At 40.6% G+C, this 20,873-nt stretch overlaps 1 protein-coding gene and 2 non-coding genes across 13 annotated transcripts in view; 2 read left to right on the forward strand and 1 right to left on the reverse strand.

Annotated features, from left to right (window-relative positions):
- PWWP3A (PWWP domain containing 3A, DNA repair factor) overlaps positions 1–16,374 on the forward strand; it is a 29,547-nt gene extending 13,173 nt beyond the window's left edge. For 7 of the 11 annotated variants that reach the window (XM_075070903.1, XM_075070905.1, XM_075070904.1 and 4 more), the window contains 7 exons: positions 2,460–2,530; positions 4,154–4,233; positions 5,079–5,139; positions 7,118–7,193; positions 8,207–8,257; positions 10,327–10,754; positions 11,759–13,532. In XM_075070903.1, the coding sequence (XP_074927004.1) occupies positions 2,460–2,530; positions 4,154–4,233; positions 5,079–5,139; positions 7,118–7,193; positions 8,207–8,257; positions 10,327–10,754; positions 11,759–11,968 (977 nt within the window). In that variant the 3' untranslated portion in view covers positions 11,969–13,532. Of the gene's footprint in view, positions 1–2,459; positions 2,531–4,153; positions 4,234–5,078; positions 5,140–7,117; positions 7,194–8,206; positions 8,258–10,326; positions 10,755–11,758; positions 13,533–13,565 lie in introns of those variants that run through there. The other 4 variants (XM_075070908.1, XM_032789881.2, XM_075070906.1 and 1 more) reach the window with 1 other exon arrangement.
- A 1,572-nt stretch (positions 16,375–17,946) lies between these two features.
- On the reverse strand, positions 17,947–18,019 carry TRNAF-GAA (transfer RNA phenylalanine (anticodon GAA)). Its single transcript has one exon. It is a non-coding gene; the product is annotated as a tRNA-Phe (tRNA).
- Positions 18,020–19,904: 1,885 nt separating this feature from the next.
- On the forward strand, positions 19,905–19,978 carry TRNAN-GUU (transfer RNA asparagine (anticodon GUU)). Its single transcript has one exon. It is a non-coding gene; the product is annotated as a tRNA-Asn (tRNA).
- Positions 19,979–20,873: the final 895 nt, after the last annotated feature.

The raw sequence follows: 20,873 nt of genomic DNA on the forward strand, positions 1-20,873 counted from the left end.
AACATTTTGCCAGTAAAGAGACTCTGATGCAATCTTCTCTTGATGCTAATCATCTATGGTGGCCTTTAACCTTAGTCTCATCTCAAGCTCTTTCCACCTATGGAATGCTCTCTGGTGATTTGCTGCCTTCTCGTGGCATGCCAGATTTCTAGCCAGATTTTTCAGGTCCTTTGTTCCTGTAGAACCCAATGTGGCTGGAACATTAGACTGGAAGAGTTTGCAACAAAAACAGTATGCAGCATTCTGGGTTTTTGAGTGCGTAAGCCATGGCCTCTCCACTTTGTCACCATTGGGGATTTCACGCCAGTGATGTGTTGAATGGAAACTTTTATTTTCATTGTCTTTGGGGAACATGAGGTTTTTCACTTGCTGTCAAGGAAGTTCCTCAGGCTGCTGCTCAAGTGGGTCCACAGTTCTGGATCATCTAGACCCAAGGAACTAAACTCAACAGCAGCTGTTTCTTGCGTCTCCACCATACTCTTCTCTGATCACTCAATTGAAAAGGACAAATAAGCAGGCTGGTAGCAGGGTCTGAGTGAGGGAAGATGTGTGTCTTAAGGGTCTAACTAGTTCCTACTACTTCAATTGACTGCCTGTTCTCCTCAAGTGGGTTCAGGGAAGCAACAGGAAACAGGAAGTTCCCTGAGAAGCTGGTGTTAATCAGTCCAGGCTCCTAGGGCTGCTAGAGGGGTTTATATAAGAGGCTCCTCCTCTCTCTCCCTGCAGCTCCTGCTGCTTTCTGTTGCTCCCTCTCACCTTTTTCTCCTGCCTGCCTGTTATGTCTCTTGTGCCCTCCTTCCTCCAGCACAGCACTCCACCGTCTCTGTGCATCTAGAGTGGAGAGAATACATATGCACCAGCAGCATACACCATTTTCTATACTCTGGGTCCTACTGCCTGCGCCCCTCAGTTGCCTCAGTTTACCTCATGGTAAGGCCAGCCCTGGCTATCCAGTCCCAACATGGAACTAGAAGTATCCACTTTGCACTCTAATCACAACACTCTTGCTTCGCTCTAGGCATAGTTAACAAAAACTTCTAGCCTTGTCTCTTTGGCTCCCTCATTCACCTTCACCAAATCTTTTTCCGTCTGATCCATGTTGGAGGACATTCCAAAAAGTTACGTCATTATATAAATCAGTGGTGCACTCCCCTCTTGAATACTATGTATGGTACTTGTTACCCTATTTTACTAATTCTGCAATATCTTTATTAAGGGTTAAAAAGAAGGATGATAAGAATGATTAGGCCATGGAAAAAAACTCATGTACAAATAGAGGTGGAAAAGATTGGGCTGGTTTACCTTTAAAAAAGGGATAATGACAAAAATGATAACATACAGGATAATGACTAGTGTAGAGACTAGCTTAAGAGCATCTGTTCTCCTTTTCTCCTAACACAGGAACAGCTAATGAAACTGAAATATAACAAATTCATATCCAGTAAAAGGACTTTTTCCCCACAGAATACACACAATTAGACTGTGGAACTTGTTGCCACAGAATGTTGATGAGGCCAAAAAAAATTACCAAGATCCCAAGAGGGTTTGCACTTATCTGGATAACAAGACTATCCAGGATTGTTATAGTTAATGCTGATAGTGTCTTAAGGCCTGCCACTAATCTCTAGCTATTAGGGATTGGGTTGAGATTGTCACCAGAGGGCAGATTATTTCACATTTGCCAGCTGCAGAGTTGCTTGCATGTTCCTCTGAAGCATCTGGCACTGGCCACTGTTGGCGAGGACACTGGACTAGATGGACCATGAGTTTGATCCAGTTTCACAATTCCTGTGTTCCTAGGAGACTAATGGAGATACTGAGATTGTAAGATGTCTGGGGCAGGGACAGTGATCTTGTGTATTGTGTACAATGCCTAGCACAAAGGGATTTTGTTTCTTACCATAACGTGAGGCTGTAGTTCAGGGACCTTGTCTGTCTTGTTTGATTGGATGCTATGATGGGATAGCCTAATTTTGGCAATTGATCTTTGATTATCAGCAGGTAAGTATGCTCAGTGGTATGTGATGGGATGGGATCTGAGTTACTGCAGAGAATTCTTTCCTGGGTGCTGGCAGGTGAGTCTTGCCAACATGCTCAGGGTTTAACTGATCGCCATATTTGGGGTCGGGAAGGAATTTTCCTCCAGGGCAGATTGGCAGAGGGTCTGGAGGTTTCTCGCCTTCCTCTGCATCATGGGGGACGGATCACTTGCTGGAGGATTCTCTGCAGCTTGAGGTCTTCAAACCACAATATGAAGACTTCAATAACTCAAACGTAGGTTGGGGGTTTGTTATGGGGGTGGATGGGTAAGATTTTGTGGCCTGCGTTGTGCAGGAGGTCGGACTGGATGATCATGGTGGTCCCTTCTGACCTTGAAGTCTGTGAACATCAATGATGCTGTGTAAATATTACACTTGTTTAATTATGTAGTCTAATTAACTTTTATTTTTGTGCCGTAGAACCGTGTTCAATTGAACCAGGGATGTTGGTCTGGTGCAAATTGCCAAGATATCCATATTGGCCGGCAGTGGTAAGAACAGCACCTAGCTATTTTTTTGAAAATGGGATCCGAGGGTCTGATTCTGAAATCCTGTATGGCTGTATTAAGTATCTTCAGGCCTCACTGACTTCAGGATAAGTTGAGAACACTCAGCGCTCTTCCCTGTGGTGTTACTTACATTGGTTCAAAATCTTTGAACAACATTTAAAAACAACAGCTACCTGAAAGCAGGATAGATTTTTGCTTTCCTATGGCAAGATGTGCAGTGCAGATCTGAGTTTGCAAGATTAACTGTGAAGAATTTTTATATACAGAAACTACCCAAAAGGCATTTTAAAGGTTTTTACTTTTGACTTTTACCTTTTAAAATATCAGGAACTTCAGTGGGTAGATTTCTCTAGTTTAGCTGGAAGAATATCTGTTTGGAGGTGTGTGGAGAAAGGTAGTGTCTCATGTCTTGTTAGTGCTTACTTCCACTGAAAAACAAGGCTTTTAAAGAAGAATATCTCATAGATTCAAAGTGCTGTTTAAGCATTTGAATTAAATAGTTTTTAATGAAAAACAGCCCACTCCCCAAAGCTTTATCCCCCTGATTAAAAATCAGTGCCTTGCTAAATTGCTCATCTGTCTTGATTTTTGTGGTGATTCCCTCATTCTCTAATCACTGTAATATTTTGGGGTAAAGAGAACCTGTATTTTGGATGTACAAGATGAGCAGAGGTAAAAAATGTTTGTGAAATCTCTTGATGTAATCTTTAAATCCTATAAAGTAGGAAAAAGGGCACAAGCCCAATATTTTTCCTTTTCAGACACCACTGAGAACTCATCAGTCACCTTTTAAGAGACAGATGTTAAGGATGACATGCTTGTTGAAGTGTGTAGCTGCAAGTCTAGGGTGACCAGATAGCGACTGTGAAAAATCGGGACAGGAGGTGGGGAGTAGTAGGTGCCTATATAAGAGAGACTCCAAAATCCCAATTTTCCCTATAAAATCAGGACATCTGGTCACCCTTTGCAAGTCTGGGGTCTAAAGATAGAGCACTTGCTACAGTTTCCAGTGTAGACGGTGGTAATCACTCAGAGAGCTTTGTAATACATAATAAATTCTGCATTGAAACCCATTCTGTTAGGTAGTAAAATCTCATGAGTTCCTCCTTATTCATTGCATTGTATTATGTTGCTACCTGTCAGAACAGCCAGCAGTGTGGTCCCTCTTGTGGCTGTTAACACGCATTACTCTGTTCTGAATAGGAAAGAGTGATTAATGTACATCATAATACAGTGTTAACCGGTAGCATTCAAAGATGAATTAACTCTAAATTATCAGTTATTGTTGTCTTTAATTTGTAAATTTGTTTTGATCATGCTACTTTGCTTTTTTTCCAGTGTGCGACAATAAGGGAATAAATTCAAATAAAGTAAAACAAATTGCATAATCAAACAACTAACAAAGCCATGTGCGCACATGCTATTCTTAATGTACCAATTTTATTAGCTTTATTTGTTTGCCTGTTAGACATTGAGAGTCAAGTTTAATCTATTTTCTCTAATGGTACATGGAGCAATATATAAAAATGCAAGTGAAAAAACTTGATTGCTTATAAAGCAATCACATTATCTAGAATGTTAATTTTGTCTTTATATTTTCAACAGATAAAAAGAGTGACACGGAAATATAAAAAAGCAAGCGTGCTGCTAATAGAAGCGGGTATGAATGACAAGAAGGCAAAGGGGTATATTTTGTTGATTCTGATTAGTTTCCTAACTTCACTTACCATTTGTTAGAATTGTGCTAAGTGCCTTAACAACCAGGGTAATAGAGGCATTCTGAACCTAATTTCTTTTGCTAGTACGAAGCCCAGCTCAACCAATCATTCTGGTTTTGAGTTGGCATAAAGTACCTCTTAGCTGTTAATGGCATGTCCACCATGGAATCCTGTTACAACTGCCAACAACCTCAAGAGGTCTTCCTCATCTAGGATGACCAGATATCCCGATTTTATAGGGTCGGTCCCAGTTTTTGGGTCTTTTTCTTATATAGGCTCCTATAACTCCCCCACCTCCTGTCTCGATTTTTCACATTTGCTGTCTGGTCACGTTATCTTCATCCCACCCCTTAAAATGTGCATGGGTTTTATAAAACTTTTGTTCAGTGTGTTGCAGATCATACAGAAGGATTCTTAACTTTACAAAACCGCATACGTTGAGTAAAAGTGGATGTGCTTGTCCTTGTGAGTTGGCTTAAGTCTGCAAAGCAACTTTAAACTTGCACGTCAGTCTTCATGTGGCCATCTTTATCTCTGTAGCTGAGGACCGCTGGACATAGCTTCCCTCAAAGCTCGTCAATGTCACTCCTAAATCAGTTGTTCTGTTGTCTTGTTTCTAACCCAATTTAGTGTCAGACAATTCCTTGAGTGTGAACTGGTAGCTCATAAGAATTAAAACTGGTACAAATTCTATTCTTAAACTAGTTATGGAACCTAACCTGCAGAAAGATGTAGAATTTGGGGGGTTGTGGGGTGAGAATCTAAGCTTGTCTGTATGCACTAACTGTGTTCCTCTTTTTTCCTCCATGAAGTTTCTCTATAGGTCTCAAAAATCTAAAGCACTTCGATTGTAAAGAAAAGCAGAATCTAATAGTAAGTACAGTAATAAGAAGCAGACTTCACATTTTTCTTCAGTATGACATCATTACTATGACTGAATCCCTACTTATTAGCCTTAATTGGTTCTTTATTCAATAATATTCAAATATATTTTGCCTTTTTTTCAAATCTATTGTTTGTATAACTTTTTTTTTAGCTGGAATGCAATCGTGAACAAAGTAATTAAATGTAGATATTCAAGGCATGATACGTGTTTCAAAATGGAGGGCATGAGGCTGCATTCGAGGGTGGTACCTCAAACTGTCTCTGGAACAGGTTTTTGTTTGACTCACTACTTTCAAGCTCAAAGTTCTCTAAATGCTTGTGCTTGCAAGGTAATCCATAGCTAATGGTTGTCAGCATCTGGCTCCCTTTAATTGTCTTCTTAGGACAAAACCCCATTCAGCAGGCATTGCAGAAAGCATTCTTTAGTTTCCTAGCATAGACCAGTCCTAAAGAAATTTTCGCTTGAATTTGTCTAAATGGGTGGTAGTTTGGTAAGTCATAAATGTTCCAGTTAGTAGTTACCATAATTTTTTACCCAACTAGAGCATGCTTGTGAGACAGCTGAAGTTCCAGCTTATTACAGCAGCACGGTGCATTTGCTTCTGTTCCTGAGTGTTTGCACTTGCATTGAAATTAGTTTTAGGCTTTCAAAATTCAAATCAAACCTTGAAAAGTCAAGTGCCAAAAGCATTACCCAGCCAAGAAGGAATGTGTAGGCAAATAATCCAAAAGACTCTCCAAATTGCATTCTCAAAAAATTTGTACTTGGATTGTCTTCAGGTTTTTATTATTTTAAAAGTACTTAATATTTTGTAGTATTTATTCAGTGTGGACTGAGTTCTCTGATAAATGTGTAACATGTAAGATGACCTGCGTTATATTCACTAGGAATGTTTTTCTTAGCGCCTTCTAGCATGTGTGTGTTTGTGGATTGTGTACGAGTATACAAAGTGCATTGATTTCAATAGGGTTTTGTGTATCCTTGAAATGAGTTCATAATATGCTTCTGTTTTAATCTACATTGAAAGCTTGCAGACTTCTAACATGTATTTTAACTATTTTAAAGGGATAAAATTGTTCTTGGATTATATTTACAAATAAAGCTCACAACCATATGGATCAAATGGCTGTTACACTTTGTAATAGACAAAATTAATCCCTCCTGCCTTGGGACTGCAAGCTGTGTTCTCTCCCCACTGATGCGGAGTAAGATGAACTTTAACTGCCCTTTGACCTAGAATAGATATCCCAGTTCATCTGTGAGCTCTGCAGCTAAGAGCAAGTGGGGAAGGAGTGTATGTTATTTACAAGGTTGAAGACCAACAAATTGACCGAATCATGGGTGTTGTGAACATTCTGTGAAGCAGGGAGATGTGGATGCTGTTTTCTGTCAGTCGGTTAATGTAGTTGGCTGGTTTGGCGTGTATAAAGTAAAACCTGTTCTTTGGGGGGGGGGGGGGGAAGAGTGCTTAGGCTCCTACAACCATTCTGTTTGGGTTATCAAACAGAATACATTCTACAATCAACTTCCCAGTGTGACTGGACTTCCAGAAGACTTGCCCTGAATGTTCACCAGCTTCCAACAGTAACCCTAACCCTAAATGGGGCAGGTGTTCAAATCTGAGTAACCTGTAGAGCCATACTCATTTAAAAATCTAATTATTTCTGTGCTAATTGCAGGATGGGAGAGATCGAAGCTCAGCCCATGTTAGCTTGCACTTCTGCAAGCCTTAAGAAATCTTCAAATTCCTCTATAATGCTGTCCCAAAACTTGGGAACCATTTCTCCCCTTGGAAATAGAAACAAGCAATTTCATAAGCAAGACGTATCCATTTTATGATGGCAAATGGACACATTACTCTGTTGCAGAAAAACAGACAAAACATCTTTGCATTATTTTTTTGATTGGTTGAGAAAGGAGGAATTATTCAGTTTAAATCCAGCCTGTTTACTTTTTTTATTGTAGGACAAAGCCAAAGAGGACTACAGCCGGGAAATCGAGTGGTGCATTGAACTGATTGCTGACTACAGAATTAGAGTAGGTAAGCAAATGGGTCAAGGCTGTCAACCATGTCCATTCTAGTATATACCTATTGCAATATTGACTGTCTTTAAAGGCCTCAGCTACCCCGGATCTATACTTACAGGACATTGTGGTAAAGTAGAAGACTTGAGACCTGGGATTTATTGCAGGCTGAAGTTAACTCTTCCTCCTTGTGCCTCGGTTTGCCCACCTATGTGATAATTCTACCTCACTGGATGCTGAGTCTTCATTAATCAATATTTTCAATGTGCTTTGAATCCTCAGAAGAAACGTATACACCTGATTTTCTAGTTTATATATTATATAAGGTGTTCAAAGACAAACATATTCCTGTTCTGCTCCCCTCACCGCAATTATGAGTTAGCTGTGCTAGGGCCTGGGTTCGCTCTAATTTTGTAGCACCAGGCATTGTGGGCTTCACAGGGGCCACCTGCTGTGGGCTGGATGCCATGGGAACTGAGAAAATAATCAATATTTACACAGTCCGTTAGGGACTGACAAATCTTCACAATGTCTCTTTAAAAAGTATGTTTCCCCATCTTATGGATGAGGAAGAAGCGGAGGCAAGTGACAGGCTCATGGCCAAAAGAGTAGCCCTACAAACTGGGATTGGAACTCAGGTGTTCCAGGCTCTCGGTTCTGGCATTAGACTATTGGGCCACACCTTCAAACAGGTCCGTATTTAGGCTTTGAAATGCTCAGTTGAAAGGTGCTGTATTATGAGCAATGTGGTGTTCAGATAATGTGCTGAATGCCCTTCACCTGATAAACATTGGCACTTTGGGCAGGACACCTTTAAGTGGCTTCGCTGTTCTAAAATTTGCACACTGTATGCCTGTTGCACTAAAGTATTTGAATGGTTGAATCATGTCTTAATTACGGCACCTTAAATTTAGGATATTGCCTAAAAGCTATAAAGTTTCTTTAGGTGCAGTCTTTGCATAGAAAATCTCAGACTTTTGTTTTCAGAGATTATAATTGGTTTGATAAAGATTCCTTTATTTTTTTCAGGTTGTCGTTCTTTTACAGGATCCTTCTTGGAATACTGTGCTGATGACATCAGTAAGTATTTCCATGGTGAGGCTGGGTTTTTTCCCTCATGTCCACATCAGCCAGCGTAGATAGATTCCTACATGTTAGTCTACCAGATTCTTGTAGTTAGGATTTCCAACTCCATAACTAAGTTTTTCTGACAACATACTTCAGGGATGCCTAAAAATTTTGCTGTTAACTTGCCTTTTGGCAATTAAAATATCTTAGTCAGATTTTATAGCACATGTTTCTCCGTGCTCGTGCAAATGAATAACAGTTGTTTCATATTGTCACATCAGAAATACCTAGTTGCCTTCATCTCCTCCCATCAGTGCAGCCCCCAGAGAAAAAGAGATGGGGCAGGGTGAAATCCATACTACCCTTTTTTCCCCCAAGACACCTGCTGAGGGGGAGCTTTCCCTTATTTGACACAGTGTGAATGGTTGGTGAGGTACCAGCACCATGCATTTGTAGGTAGTACTTGCTTCTTCACAGTGAGCTGGGGAGGGAGAACTGGTGTAAAAAATGGGTGAGCTGCCAGAGTAAGGAAATGAGGATCAGGCTTAAGCAAGGTCCATCACTCCAGCTATTAGAGATATAGAGAAAGCATCAAGACTTCAAAGCATTGAGTTGGAATGTTAGGAAGGAGGGATCAAGGGAAGCATTCGGGGAGACATTTGATGTCAATTTGGGCAGGAAACGGTTTTCTTGGCCCATGAGAATAGTTGAGATTTTGAAAACTTTCCCATCTTGAAATGGGACAAAAAGTAAATCTTAAATGTTTTGACAAACTGAAAATTGGGAGGGAGGATGAAATCAGAAGAGCAACCAAAACATTTAGATTTTGACCTTTATTTTTTCCTATAAATTAACTTAAATTTTGAAACAAAAAATCATTCTGACCACAAAACAATCTGCTTTTTGAAACTTGTCAAAACTGACCTTTCCTGCAAACAGTCCCGTACGCCAACTATAGCATGATATGGAAAAGAGGGATGCAGTAAGCCTGCAGATGACAATGGGAGGTGTGAGGGTCGTGTTATCTGACATACAGATTAAGGTGGAGGTGGCGCCTGACTCATGCCAAAGACGGCTCTTGGCCTCTTTTAGGAGAGGTTTCTGTTCCTAGGCCTGGCTACAGTTCTGGGTGATAAGTTCTCTTCTCATTTCCTGGCCACTCTCTTGATTTCTGCTGCTGGCATGGCACCAATCATTCTTCTTTCCTCCTCAGCTGCTGCTGCTGCTCTCTGTCCTGACTACTGTGCTTCTTTCCTGCAAAATGCCATGTCTTCCGTGCACTGGCTTATTTTCCTGGACATGGCTCACCTTAGAGCAGATGTAATGACTGTTTTTAATAGACTTCATAAATTTACATATAGCTGACAACCCAGGCTGCATTTTTCTTTCACTCTATCCCCTGGTAATCCTGTCCTCACTTGAACAGACTCCGTCCTAAACATGCCATATTATGAGGTATTTGCTGAATTGGTCAAATCTACTGTAGTGACTAGGAAGAAGTCAAAATCTAAGTTAATTCCATCAGGGTTCTCACAGTCCCTCTTATCAGCTGTCTGTCTTTTGGACAGAAAGCATTTTGAGGCAAAGACTCCTTATCTGTATCTCGCAGTGTGTGTTCAGCACTGTACACCAGCAAATGATGATGAATTTAATACACAAAATAGATCATAGTTAAAGAAGACATCTGTTGTCACCCTTCAAGGAATAAGATGATACATGTAAGCGCTAGGCAGGAATCTTTCCTGTTTTATTTTTTTACTTCACTCAGCCCAATCTCATTGTCATCCAGAATTGCACAAACAGCAGCGTGGATTATGGGGTGCATTCATTCTTTGTCAATGAGGCATTGGCTGTGGATGAAGACCTGATGCCATGTTAGATCAACAAGTGACTCACTTCAGTATGGGAACTCCTATGTTCTGAGCACAAATACATTTCAAAACCACTTCTATCCAAATTTCAATTCTTTAGTTTCTTTTCTGGCATAGTTAAAGGTTTCTCTTCCTGAATCAAAAATATTTTATTTTTCTTATCTGCAATGTATTTGTATGCAGTTACTTTAAGGCTGGCTTTCCTTTCAGGCTATCCAGTTAGAAAAGAAGTTAATCAAGGTAAAATACAAATGACCTTCCCAGTCATAGCAGAGGAAGACTTTGAAGAATCTTTGTCAGAAACTACACCTATCAAACCCTCCAAGAAAGTTCTTCCTGATAGAATGAGGGCTGCCAGAGACAAAGCCAACTCAAAGATAGTCGACTTCATAGTGAAGACAAAGGGGGCAGAGGCGCATCTTTTGGCTATTTTGAAAAGCAAAAAGCAGTCCAGGTGGCTGAGAGAATTTCTGAATTCAAGTCAGTATATGACCTGTGAGACCTACCTTGAGGATGAAGAGCAGTTGGACCTTGTGGTGAATTATTTGCAAGAAGTCTGTCATGAAATAGATACCAGGAAGCTGGATTTAAAAAATGGTGATAGAATAAAATTTATTTTGGATGTCCTTTTGCCTGAAGTAAGTAAACATCTTTACTGTTGTCTGACCTTGGTTCAGAGACTTGCTGAATGTTCTCCAGTCGTTGAGTGACATTTGAGCTAGACAGGTTAAAATTAATGGGCCCAGTTTTTAATCTTGGATTCTTCAGCTTAAGTGCCTGACTCTGGATTTAGGCAACTAAGGTTAAAAGATGGACCCTTTTTATGTGGCTCAGCCTTGGGAGGTCAAAGGTGTGTCCATTTGGTTCAGCACAGCAATCTGAAAGCTTACATGTATATGTTTTTAAGTAGTCTTTGAAAATCAAGTCCCAAATTAGCATTATGGGCCTCCTGCTGGTGTTGCTATCTTGTTGAAAAGTGAGTGTGTGCACCAGCAGGACAGCAGCTCTATCTCCATTTATGAACTGTTGTCCAGCTTGATTTATTCTGAAACTTCTTATGTAAGCACCAGTTTAAATATCAAACATTGGGTTGTCAAAAATTGCCTCATTGTAGAATAAGAGCACTATACAATATCTCTCTGGGCTCATGTATTTCTGGTGTCGCAATGTTACCTTTGGGGAAGATGGCTGCTTCTCACGGTATGCTAATTATAATTTGCCTTTCTGAAATGCTTTTATTATTCCAATCTGTGCATTTTTAGAAAATTACACAACTTTTCCTAAACTCTCTCAATACTTCTCATGTGGCTTATAAAAAGAACTGAAAATCCTTGTAAGAAACTTTTCCAACTTCTATAGAAACTAAAATTTCTTTTAAAAGAAAATTTAAACTTCTAGCTCTTATGGTTGCAAGAGATCCTTCCAAGTGGGTTACAGGAAAAGTTTATTTCCTGAAATTCATATATTTAAATACACACTTTTTTTCTAAAAGCACAATGAGCGAACTTTACTAAATAGAGTAAAACCTTGTTCCAGAATTTTGTTCATCTGCTGAGACAATTTCAATTGCTGTTTTCAGATTATTGTGTATACAGTTTAAACTTTAATTTTTCACTAGTATCAATAAACTCTGTTCTTACAGGCCATCATTTATGCAATTTCTGCTGTGGATGATATAGACTACAAGAAAGCAGAGGAAAAGTACATAAAGGGACCATGTGTCAGCAAAAGGTATGGTAGTTATTGTAATCTACAGAATTTTACTTGTCAGACTTTTTGCCTAGAAATTAGCCTGATTCTCACCCATCTTTGCATAAAATATCAGCATGTAGCCCCAACTTCCAGTTCATAAGGAAATAAGACTCATTGGGTTTTACCTTGTTTTCTCAATCAGTAAAATCTTCTCAAAAGAGGGCATTTCCAGCCGTCCCTCAGCTTTTGCAAGATTATTACTCTATATTCATATTTAAAGCAAGATTTGACTATTCCAACATGGAAACTTGTCAGAAATTTTAACTCCCTAATAAAACTTAGCACTTGGCTTTTCATCTTACTTTAAAAAAACAAAAAGGCGGGGGGTGGGGGCTAGAGTCTGTGCTCCACTTCAGTCCCCTTTGTGCTGAATGAGTAGCACTCAGAAGTTGTAATATGGCTGCAGTTGTGAATTCTGTTGGTGGAAGGGAATTCTTAACTCGCATAATGCTGGTGCAGTGTGTCTTTGCCAGCCTCCTCCCTGGCATAAGGGGCCATACCAGGGGAGGAAGTGAGTTTGGGGTGGCATGGGGGAGGGGATAGAATGGACCCTCCCCAAACCAATTCTCTGCTGGTATGTGGGCCTTTAGGGACCATATCCCTCTGTCTGAAGTTAGAGCAGCCCATAGGCTGCTCTAATTTCAGTTGAGTTTATGACAGCTTAAGTAGTAGGTAGCCATAACATGCTCTACAGTGCATGCTTACTCCTCATGTACTGAGTGTGTATTGTTGCCGGAGAGAATCTGGCCTAAGCTTTTAAAAGAACATAGGAATTTGATATGGCAGCCATTGTAAGATATGTATTGGGCAACAGTAACTAAAGCCAGTTAAATTGGTGCATAGAAGATTACTGCATAATACTAGTCATTGTGTATGTAGCACAGTTGTGACATATACAAAGGGATAATTTGAAAATGAAGAGGAAATGGAGACTCCTGTTCAGTTTCGCTTAATGCGTGTACAGTAGGAGCTCAGAATTATCAGCTGACTGGTCAACCACACACCTCGTTTGGAACCAGAAGTCTGCAATCAGGCAGTAGCAGAGATGGGGGTGGAAATGGAAAGCAGATACAGTACAGTACTGTTAAATGTAAACTACTGGAAAAATAAAGGAAAAATTTAAAAAAGAAACATTGACAAGTAAGGAAACTGTGCTTGTTTCATTTAAATGAAGGTGGTTAAAAGCAGCATTGTTCTTCTGCACAGTAAAGTTTTAAAGCTGTGTTAAGTCAATGTTCATTTGTAAACATTTCAAAAGCAACCATAACATTTTGTTCAGAGCTATGAACTTTTCAGAGTTACGGACAATCTCCATTCCCAAGGTGTTTGTAATTCTGAGGTTCTACTGTAATCAGTTTTTGATTAAAAACTAGTTTTAGATGTTTTTGTTATGGTGAAAATGCAAACTTCTAGACAAGATGAAGACCCAAGATTGCGGGTATTTAAACATAACTAACAGATATTCTAAAATGCTTACATTTTAAAAATATACTTTGCCTGCCTTCTTATAATTGTAAAGCTAACTTCTTTCGTTATCTAACTACTGAAATGATTAAATGTTGGAAATATTCCTACTGACAATAGTGTGTTTTGAGGGTTTTTTAGTTTTTGTTTTTAAGGAGAAAGTGTTTTTTTTAAATGCAGGAGTTCAGTGCAATGTTCAGGGGTTTTTTTTGTTTTTTTGTTTTTTTTTTCAGGGAAAGAGAAATATTTGACAAAGAAATTCTGGAAAAAAAGAAACTGGAGCTGCTGAAGACTGACCTACCCCCTGAAGATAGCATATAAAAACAGCGGTATGGACCTTTGAAGTCTGAACTGGCACTGAATGTATATCATAGAGGAGAAAGCAAATTTTTGTATAAATTGTGAAATATTTTTACTTTTTTATCAAAATGTAAATATAATTTAGTGGATGTGCTGAGTCTTCAGAATGCTGTGTTCTTTTGGATGCAGTTGTACTTTTACATCTTGTACTTTTTTTGTTCTGTGGAACTGCTCATTGCTTTCGTCTGAGTGCTATAATGCTGAACTACCTATAAAATTAATTTTACAAAGATGTAATAAATTTTTATGGACTCGTTGCTAGACGTCACCCTATCCCACTTGACATGTATATTGGTAATGATCTAAGTGGGCAAATTGCAAGTGCTTCGTGAGGCTTCTGCCATAATCATGTAATTTGTATTTAATTTGTGTGGATTCGCCATTCAGAAAATCTTTGGAAACAAAGGTCTGTCGTCAGAGGAACCTGTGACGATAGAAATGTAGAGTTACAGGATTTTCTATAGCCAAGTATGCTTTGGTTGGTCGTTTCATTACTGCTGAATCTACTGGTTTTCCTGTCTGAACATTTTCAGAGGTTGGTTGTCCTTGCACTACTTTTATGTACCTATAGGGAAATAAAATTAAATGCTATCCATTAATGAAACCCAAGGCACAGAAGCTCTTTCTGTTAAGAGGGCAACTTTAAACTTTAGTGTAAGAGAAGGCATTCCAACACACTAGAATTATTTTATAATATGACCAGCTTCACCTCATTTAGAAAGATGAAGCAATAAATTCAATGAGTGTCATGTTTGTTTAGCATATTGTAGGTTAACAAAACCAGTTTCTAGGCGCACATTTGGCATTTTTATGTCTAACCTATTCAAAAATCAAATCTGCATGCTTCTGGGGCTGTGCCAGCATTAGAAGCAGTTCACATCATGGTATCATAAATTCATTAGCCTGTTGCAAACAGATTACTGTTGGCTGGCCTACAGTGAAACTGGCGGACATCAGGATTCATTGACAGAATATGTCTTAATTTGGGAAGAGCCAATCAAAAAGGTTAGCGATTTATATTCTATTTGTAGTGCGAATCTCTGATCAGGGTGTGTTATACAGTCTGAACTGAGGTGTAGTTTGATTTATATGGAATTAAATGCTGTAGCTTAATTTTTTTTAAATCTAATTCGTTGTGAGAAAATGGAATGTAAATGGCATATTGATATTGTGTGTGTATAGAATGTACTCATCTGAATAGTTATTCAAATGACACTAACTGCTCTGTATCTTAAGAGTCCATCCTCCTGATATGGTTTAGTGACTTATTAAATAAGTGTATTAAGAATATGAATGTAACAAAAGAATGTGAGGATATCGTACTAAAATGTTCTTTCATATTACTTTTCACTAAAACTTTTTGGAAAAGGGATAATGCAGTTTATATAAACTTTTTGTCATGGCATGAAACCTTTTAATTACAAGCCAGGTATGTAAATATACCTTCAGCTCTGCAAATGTCTTGAAAGCTGCTTTAGCAGACATTCATTATAGGTGGAGATTTCTGAGGCTTGGTGCTGTCTCTGCACAATGTGCAAGCTGCGTGTGCAGAAGAGAGATTTTTACAGGCAAACAACCAAAAAAAAACTACGACAGCCACTGGTCCCAGAGATAATAGGCCCCACCAGATGTAGATCTCCCAAAGTTGGGGAAAATGGGGGAGGGAAAGGCTTAAATCACAACGATACCCATTTCCCCTCCTGAAATAAACCATAACCAAACATGCACTTTTCATCAATTTTGTCATAATGTTTATGGGACTTCTAAACAATGCCACAGTAGCTGAAATTCTAATGTCTCGTTCTTGAATTAGTCTGGGGAGAAGTAACCTCAAAAATTCTGATGCCTTATTTATATGTATCACACTCTTTCCCATGTTCTTTTTTCCCCTTCCCTCTTCTAATTGTATCCTACCATAAGACTTTTTTTAAATACAAACTAGTAGAAATATCTAATCTAATTGTACTTTGCTAACCAAGAATGAATTGCCCTGAGGTAGTACATCATGTTGAAGTTTCTTATATTTTTAATGTGTGCCTAGCACAGCTTAGCCTTGAAAATATTAAAAACAAAATTTAAACATTATCTTCAAGAAACCAAAGGCTAGATAGCTTTTTTTTTTTTTTTTAACTTAGTATGGGATAACAAATACTTTCCACTCGTAGAAAGTGCATAGACCATTTCTGTAAAGTACAGATAAATCTGAAGACCATCTTTGTGTAGTCCTGTGATAAGATATTGTATTAAATTTATCAGTACATTCAGACTGATACTGCCTAATGCAATATTTGCTTTCTATTATATACAGTATTTACCTTTTTATGGTATTCTGTGTGACTTCAGTTTCTTAAAAACCAACTAAAACTGGTACCTAGGAAGGCATGAATTCTCCAAGGTTTATTATTTCTACTTTGTTTAAATAAATTCAGTTGCTTCAGATACAGCTGATGTAATCCATTGCTCTCAGTAACAGAAAAACTTTCCAGCTGCATTTGTGTATTGTCTGACAGCTGAGTTGATTTTTGTTTTCTTCCAACTATGGGTATGTCAAATACCATGAAATGACATTTGATACAGTATTTGTGTTTGAAATATTTTGTTTATCTTGTAAGATAACCTCTGAGTGAATATGAGAAAGCAGTGTCCTGTATTGTAATTTTTAATAAAGCAGAGTAACCAAAACAAATTTAAGCAGTAGCTTGTTCATTAGCGTGTACAGTACAGTTTAACACTTCCAATATTCTCAGTGAAGTGATTTTCTTTTAAAATGTTTAGCTTGTGTTTATTTCTAACCCATGGAGGGTTTTGAGTAAGCATCCAAAAGTATTTGTGATGTGTTTATCTAAATTGAACCTTCTGAGATCCTCTGTCAATATTTTTAATAACTTTTTGATAACTTTGCCTTCAGCATGTACACTAATGTGTTACTTATAATTTCATTGTAAGCTATTTACCCTTTAGAAGTGTAATAAGAATGGCCATCAAATATCTCAGATGTGGTTTTTGGCCAAACACAATGCAAGCCTTTGAAACCCTGCTGATGGAACCTGGTTCAGTGCTTTAGGGATAAGCTACATGGAGACACTTTGTGGCATAATTGTAACGTCTATTGTGAATGCTCTTATTCTGACACGAGTCCCTCTTTGGGATTTAGTTTGTCACTACCAAAGCAACGTAAATTAAACCAGAACAAGACTCACTTATTCTGGAATGAGTGTCCAGGTGAGGAGTTATAAATATATCAGAGTAGCTAGGTTGATAAATATCTGTATGTAGACAAATCCTTACCCTAAATACTTTCCCCCTGCCTTAAACTAGTTCATTGATATGCATCTATGGCATGTTTCTTTGCATCCAAGCAACGTATGGACAAAATCCTAGAGAAGAGGTTCTGTTAAATTGTGTGTGTGTTAACCCCATGCTTTTTAGTTGTTCTTTTCAGGGGAATGAAATTTTTGATTATTTGTAAATTGAAGGGAGCATTTTGCAGGGCATGAGAATAAACAGAGGCACTATTGCCTGTCCAGCTACAGATCCGAGTACTGTACTGTTGAATAAGAATAGCATCGTCGTCCTATATTCCTCAAACACATTTCTCAGAGAAAATGCTGATCCGGGCAAGAACCTAATCTGAATGGAAATTGCACTGTTGTAGCTAAACTATGTTAAACCTGTATAAACCTTACTGTGGTCCTGCTTTGCAGGAATCTGTCCACTCCATCAATATATCCCCCACTTACTCTAAAATAAGTGTCTATGGCAGGTGGGGCCAAACTGTGGCTTTTTTACAGTTCATGTGTGGTACCTGGAGGGTGCCCCCCACTTCCCTTCCTGCCTACAAGACAGGGCAGGAAGGAGTTCAGGGATTTTGCCCTGTGACTGGGTTGTGGGTGGCTAAGGGCTGTAGACTAGGGCGGAGGGAGGCACTTAATTATTACAAGTTTTAAGAGTATGGGGATTTTTTGGTAAAATCCTTCCACCCATCTGGTTCACTAGTTAAAAAACTAAAATCCACTCTCTGGAATATGTGTGACCCTTAGGGAGTTGCAGAGATAAGAGTTCAAAGGGAGATTTGCAATAGGGTCTCTTCACTCCCACTTGCATATCGGCAAGTAGCAGGTGAAAGGTGCTCAGTGGATGCTGTAAGCGAATACTCCACAAGACAGCGGGGCTTTGAAACAAGCCATAAACCTAACGGTGATGCTAGCAACATGGAAACTGCTAAAACTAACCAAATGAGACAAGGAAAACATCTGCCGAAACCCGGGATCGAACCAGGGACCTTTAGATCTTCAGTCTAACGCTCTCCCAACTGAGCTATTTCGGCTGGTTAAGGAGGGTTTTCTGTCCTCCTTACCCTGAAATTGAAGGTTGAGGCCCAAGGGTTTAGTAAGGGGATTTAAAGTTTGTTTATTCATGTATTGATCAAGTGCTTTGGTGTTTGCCTATGTAGCCCATTGCCAATGTATGCAAAGGTCCAATTCCTTCTTTGACTGGATAGCATCAGCGTGCAGTGCTGTACACAACGGAGGAAGACGCTGGCCAAGCCAGTCCAGGGAAGCCGTGCAGGACAGGTATGCCTTTGTCCCACTAAAATGACTCCAGCATGGTTGACATTGTTACTGATTAATTAAGTGGATGAGAAGAGAGGAGGCTTGGGTGGTTTTCCTGGGGGTGGGGGAGCAGATTGCAGCAGATGTGCCTGGAGAAAGGGATAAAATTTGGCTATATATATGAAATATGTCCCCAGAAAATAGGCCATATTTCTGCCCTTACTCCTTTGCAAATGCTGGCTGCTCAGATGCAAGACCAACTGAAGGAGCAGAGGGACAGTCATCCAGGCTTTCTCAGATGAGCAAAGCATAGGACTGTGGGGACAATGAGGAAGTAAATACAAATCCCACAGAGAGTTTTCTTTTTTATCAGATCAGATTCTGGGGTTCTGGTCACTGGCCCTACACCCTGGTAGAGAAGGTTGCTGTCACTCAAGCTACTGCAATGAGATGATCTGGAGTCCATGAAATGTGCCCTCTCACCTAATACAAAAAGAACAGGATTCTTTGTGGCACCTTAGAGACTAATAAATTTATTTGGGCATAAGCTTTTGTGGGCTAAAACCCACTTCATCCGATGCATGCAGTGGAAAATACAGTAGGAAGATAGGTAGCTAGATACATACATACACAGAGTCCATGAAAAAAAGGGGTTGCCATACCAACTCTGAGACTAATCAATTAAGGTGGGCTATTATCAGCAGGGGGAAAAAACTTTTATAGTGATTATCAATACAAAAGTTTTTTTTCTCCTGCTGATATTATCGCTCCAAAAGTCTTTTTTAGCAGTGATAATACATTTTTTCATGTTCTCTCTCTATATCTCTTCCTACTGTATTTTCCACTCCAGGCATCAGATGAAGTGGGTTTTAGCCCACGGAAGTTTATGCCCAAATAAATTTGTTAGTGTCTAAGGTGCCACAAGGACTCCTCTTTGTTCTTTTTGCTGATATAGACTAACATGACTGCCACTCTGAAACCTGTCACCTAATACAGTGGCCTGGGGCTGCACCAATGGTTTGTCTGACTGTCAGCAAGTTGTGGTGAAAGTCAACCCGTGTTTGGGATGTGCCAGCCCACAAGCAAAAAGGCCCCCTTCCTTAGAAGGTGTCACCCACGTATTTCACAGGGACACAATGTCGCAAGACAATCTCCTCCCTTTGCAGCAGCACCTCAGCCTGGTTTCAGAAGACCCCCCAGATTTTGGGAGTCCCGCAAAGTTAAAGCCCACAGGCTGCATGTGGCCCTGACACCATCAGGCTCATTCCCTGGGGCATAAATAGGATGGGCCAAGCCTCCTTAGGGAATGACCTCCCCCTGGAATCTAGTCTATAGTTAGAGCCCTGTTGCTTTGCATGGCTAATCAGAACATTCTTTATTAATTATCAGAACGCTGCACCTCTTTGGAGACTAAGTCTCTTGTCCCTTCCCCAGGAGTATTATCTGTAGCCTTGCAAACACGGGGGCTCTGAATGGTAGGGATCAGGCAGCTGGGCAAGCCGCTCAGGAAGGCCAGTCCTTTCTCCAGTCCAGCCTTTCCTCGCTTGCTCTGGAAGAATTTTTGCAGCCCGGTTCTGCAAAGTCCTTTTAAATCGCAAGGACATAGCAGGGTATGAATTTAAGACCTTAAGGGGCTGCAGAAAAGGGTTTAGCAGCTCCGTCTCTGTGGCGCAATCGGTTAGCGCGTTCGGCTGTTAACCGAAAGGTTGGTGGTTCGAGCCCACCCAGGGACGCGATCCTATTTTTTGCCCCCTGTGCAGGGGTTTCTTCAGCCCCCGTGCTGGAGCATGGAGATGGACCGGGCGTGGGGGGATGCAAAGCGAACGGCCCAGGTTGCAAGTGGGGAGCTGTGGCTCGTGCAAAGGAAATAAACCCTCTTCCCGAAGGACGGGGGAAGGGAGCCTGTGTTTTGCACGAGGGACGGTAGCATTTGAGTGGGACACTACGTGGGGGAAGGAAGTCAGTGAGCAGCCAGGCAAGAGCCGCCCCTACCCATGGTGGCTGAGCCGGGGCGGGAGAACGTGTTTCTTTGTGCATCCACGTTCACCCGGCCAGTACAGCTGGGTGTCCCCGTTGCACTCCCGAGCCCAGGCTGCGCTGCAAACAACCCCCCTGCCAGGGTCTGGGACACGTGAGTCCCACCCACGCACATGCTTCTGCGCCCCCCGGCCACCCCACGTTGCAGATCTTAGTCCCCACCCCCGGCAAGTATCCTGGCCTCACCTTTTGAACAGCCCCCCCTCCCCCATTTGCAAATTATTTTGCACCGACAGCCTTTCACACACACACACACACACACACACACACACACACACACACCTCCTTTCAGACGGGCGTGCACACGCACACACAGAGACACACACCTCCTTTCAGACGGGCGTGCACACGCACACACAGACACACACACCTTTCACACGCACACACAAGTGCACAGGCACACACCTTGCACGCGCACCCACACACCTTGCACGCGCACGCACAGACACATAGACACACACCTCACACACCTTGCGCGCGCAGACCTTTTTTCACACGCACCTCTCCTTGCACACGCACGCACGCACACACACACCCCCTCAGACAGGCGGAACCCGGGGGGGCTCCCGCGTTTCCCCGCCCTGCCGGGGA

Source organism: Chelonoidis abingdonii, chromosome 11 (assembly GCF_003597395.2).
Source record: "Chelonoidis abingdonii isolate Lonesome George chromosome 11, CheloAbing_2.0, whole genome shotgun sequence".
NCBI classification, from domain to species: Eukaryota; Metazoa; Chordata; order Testudines; family Testudinidae; genus Chelonoidis; species Chelonoidis abingdonii.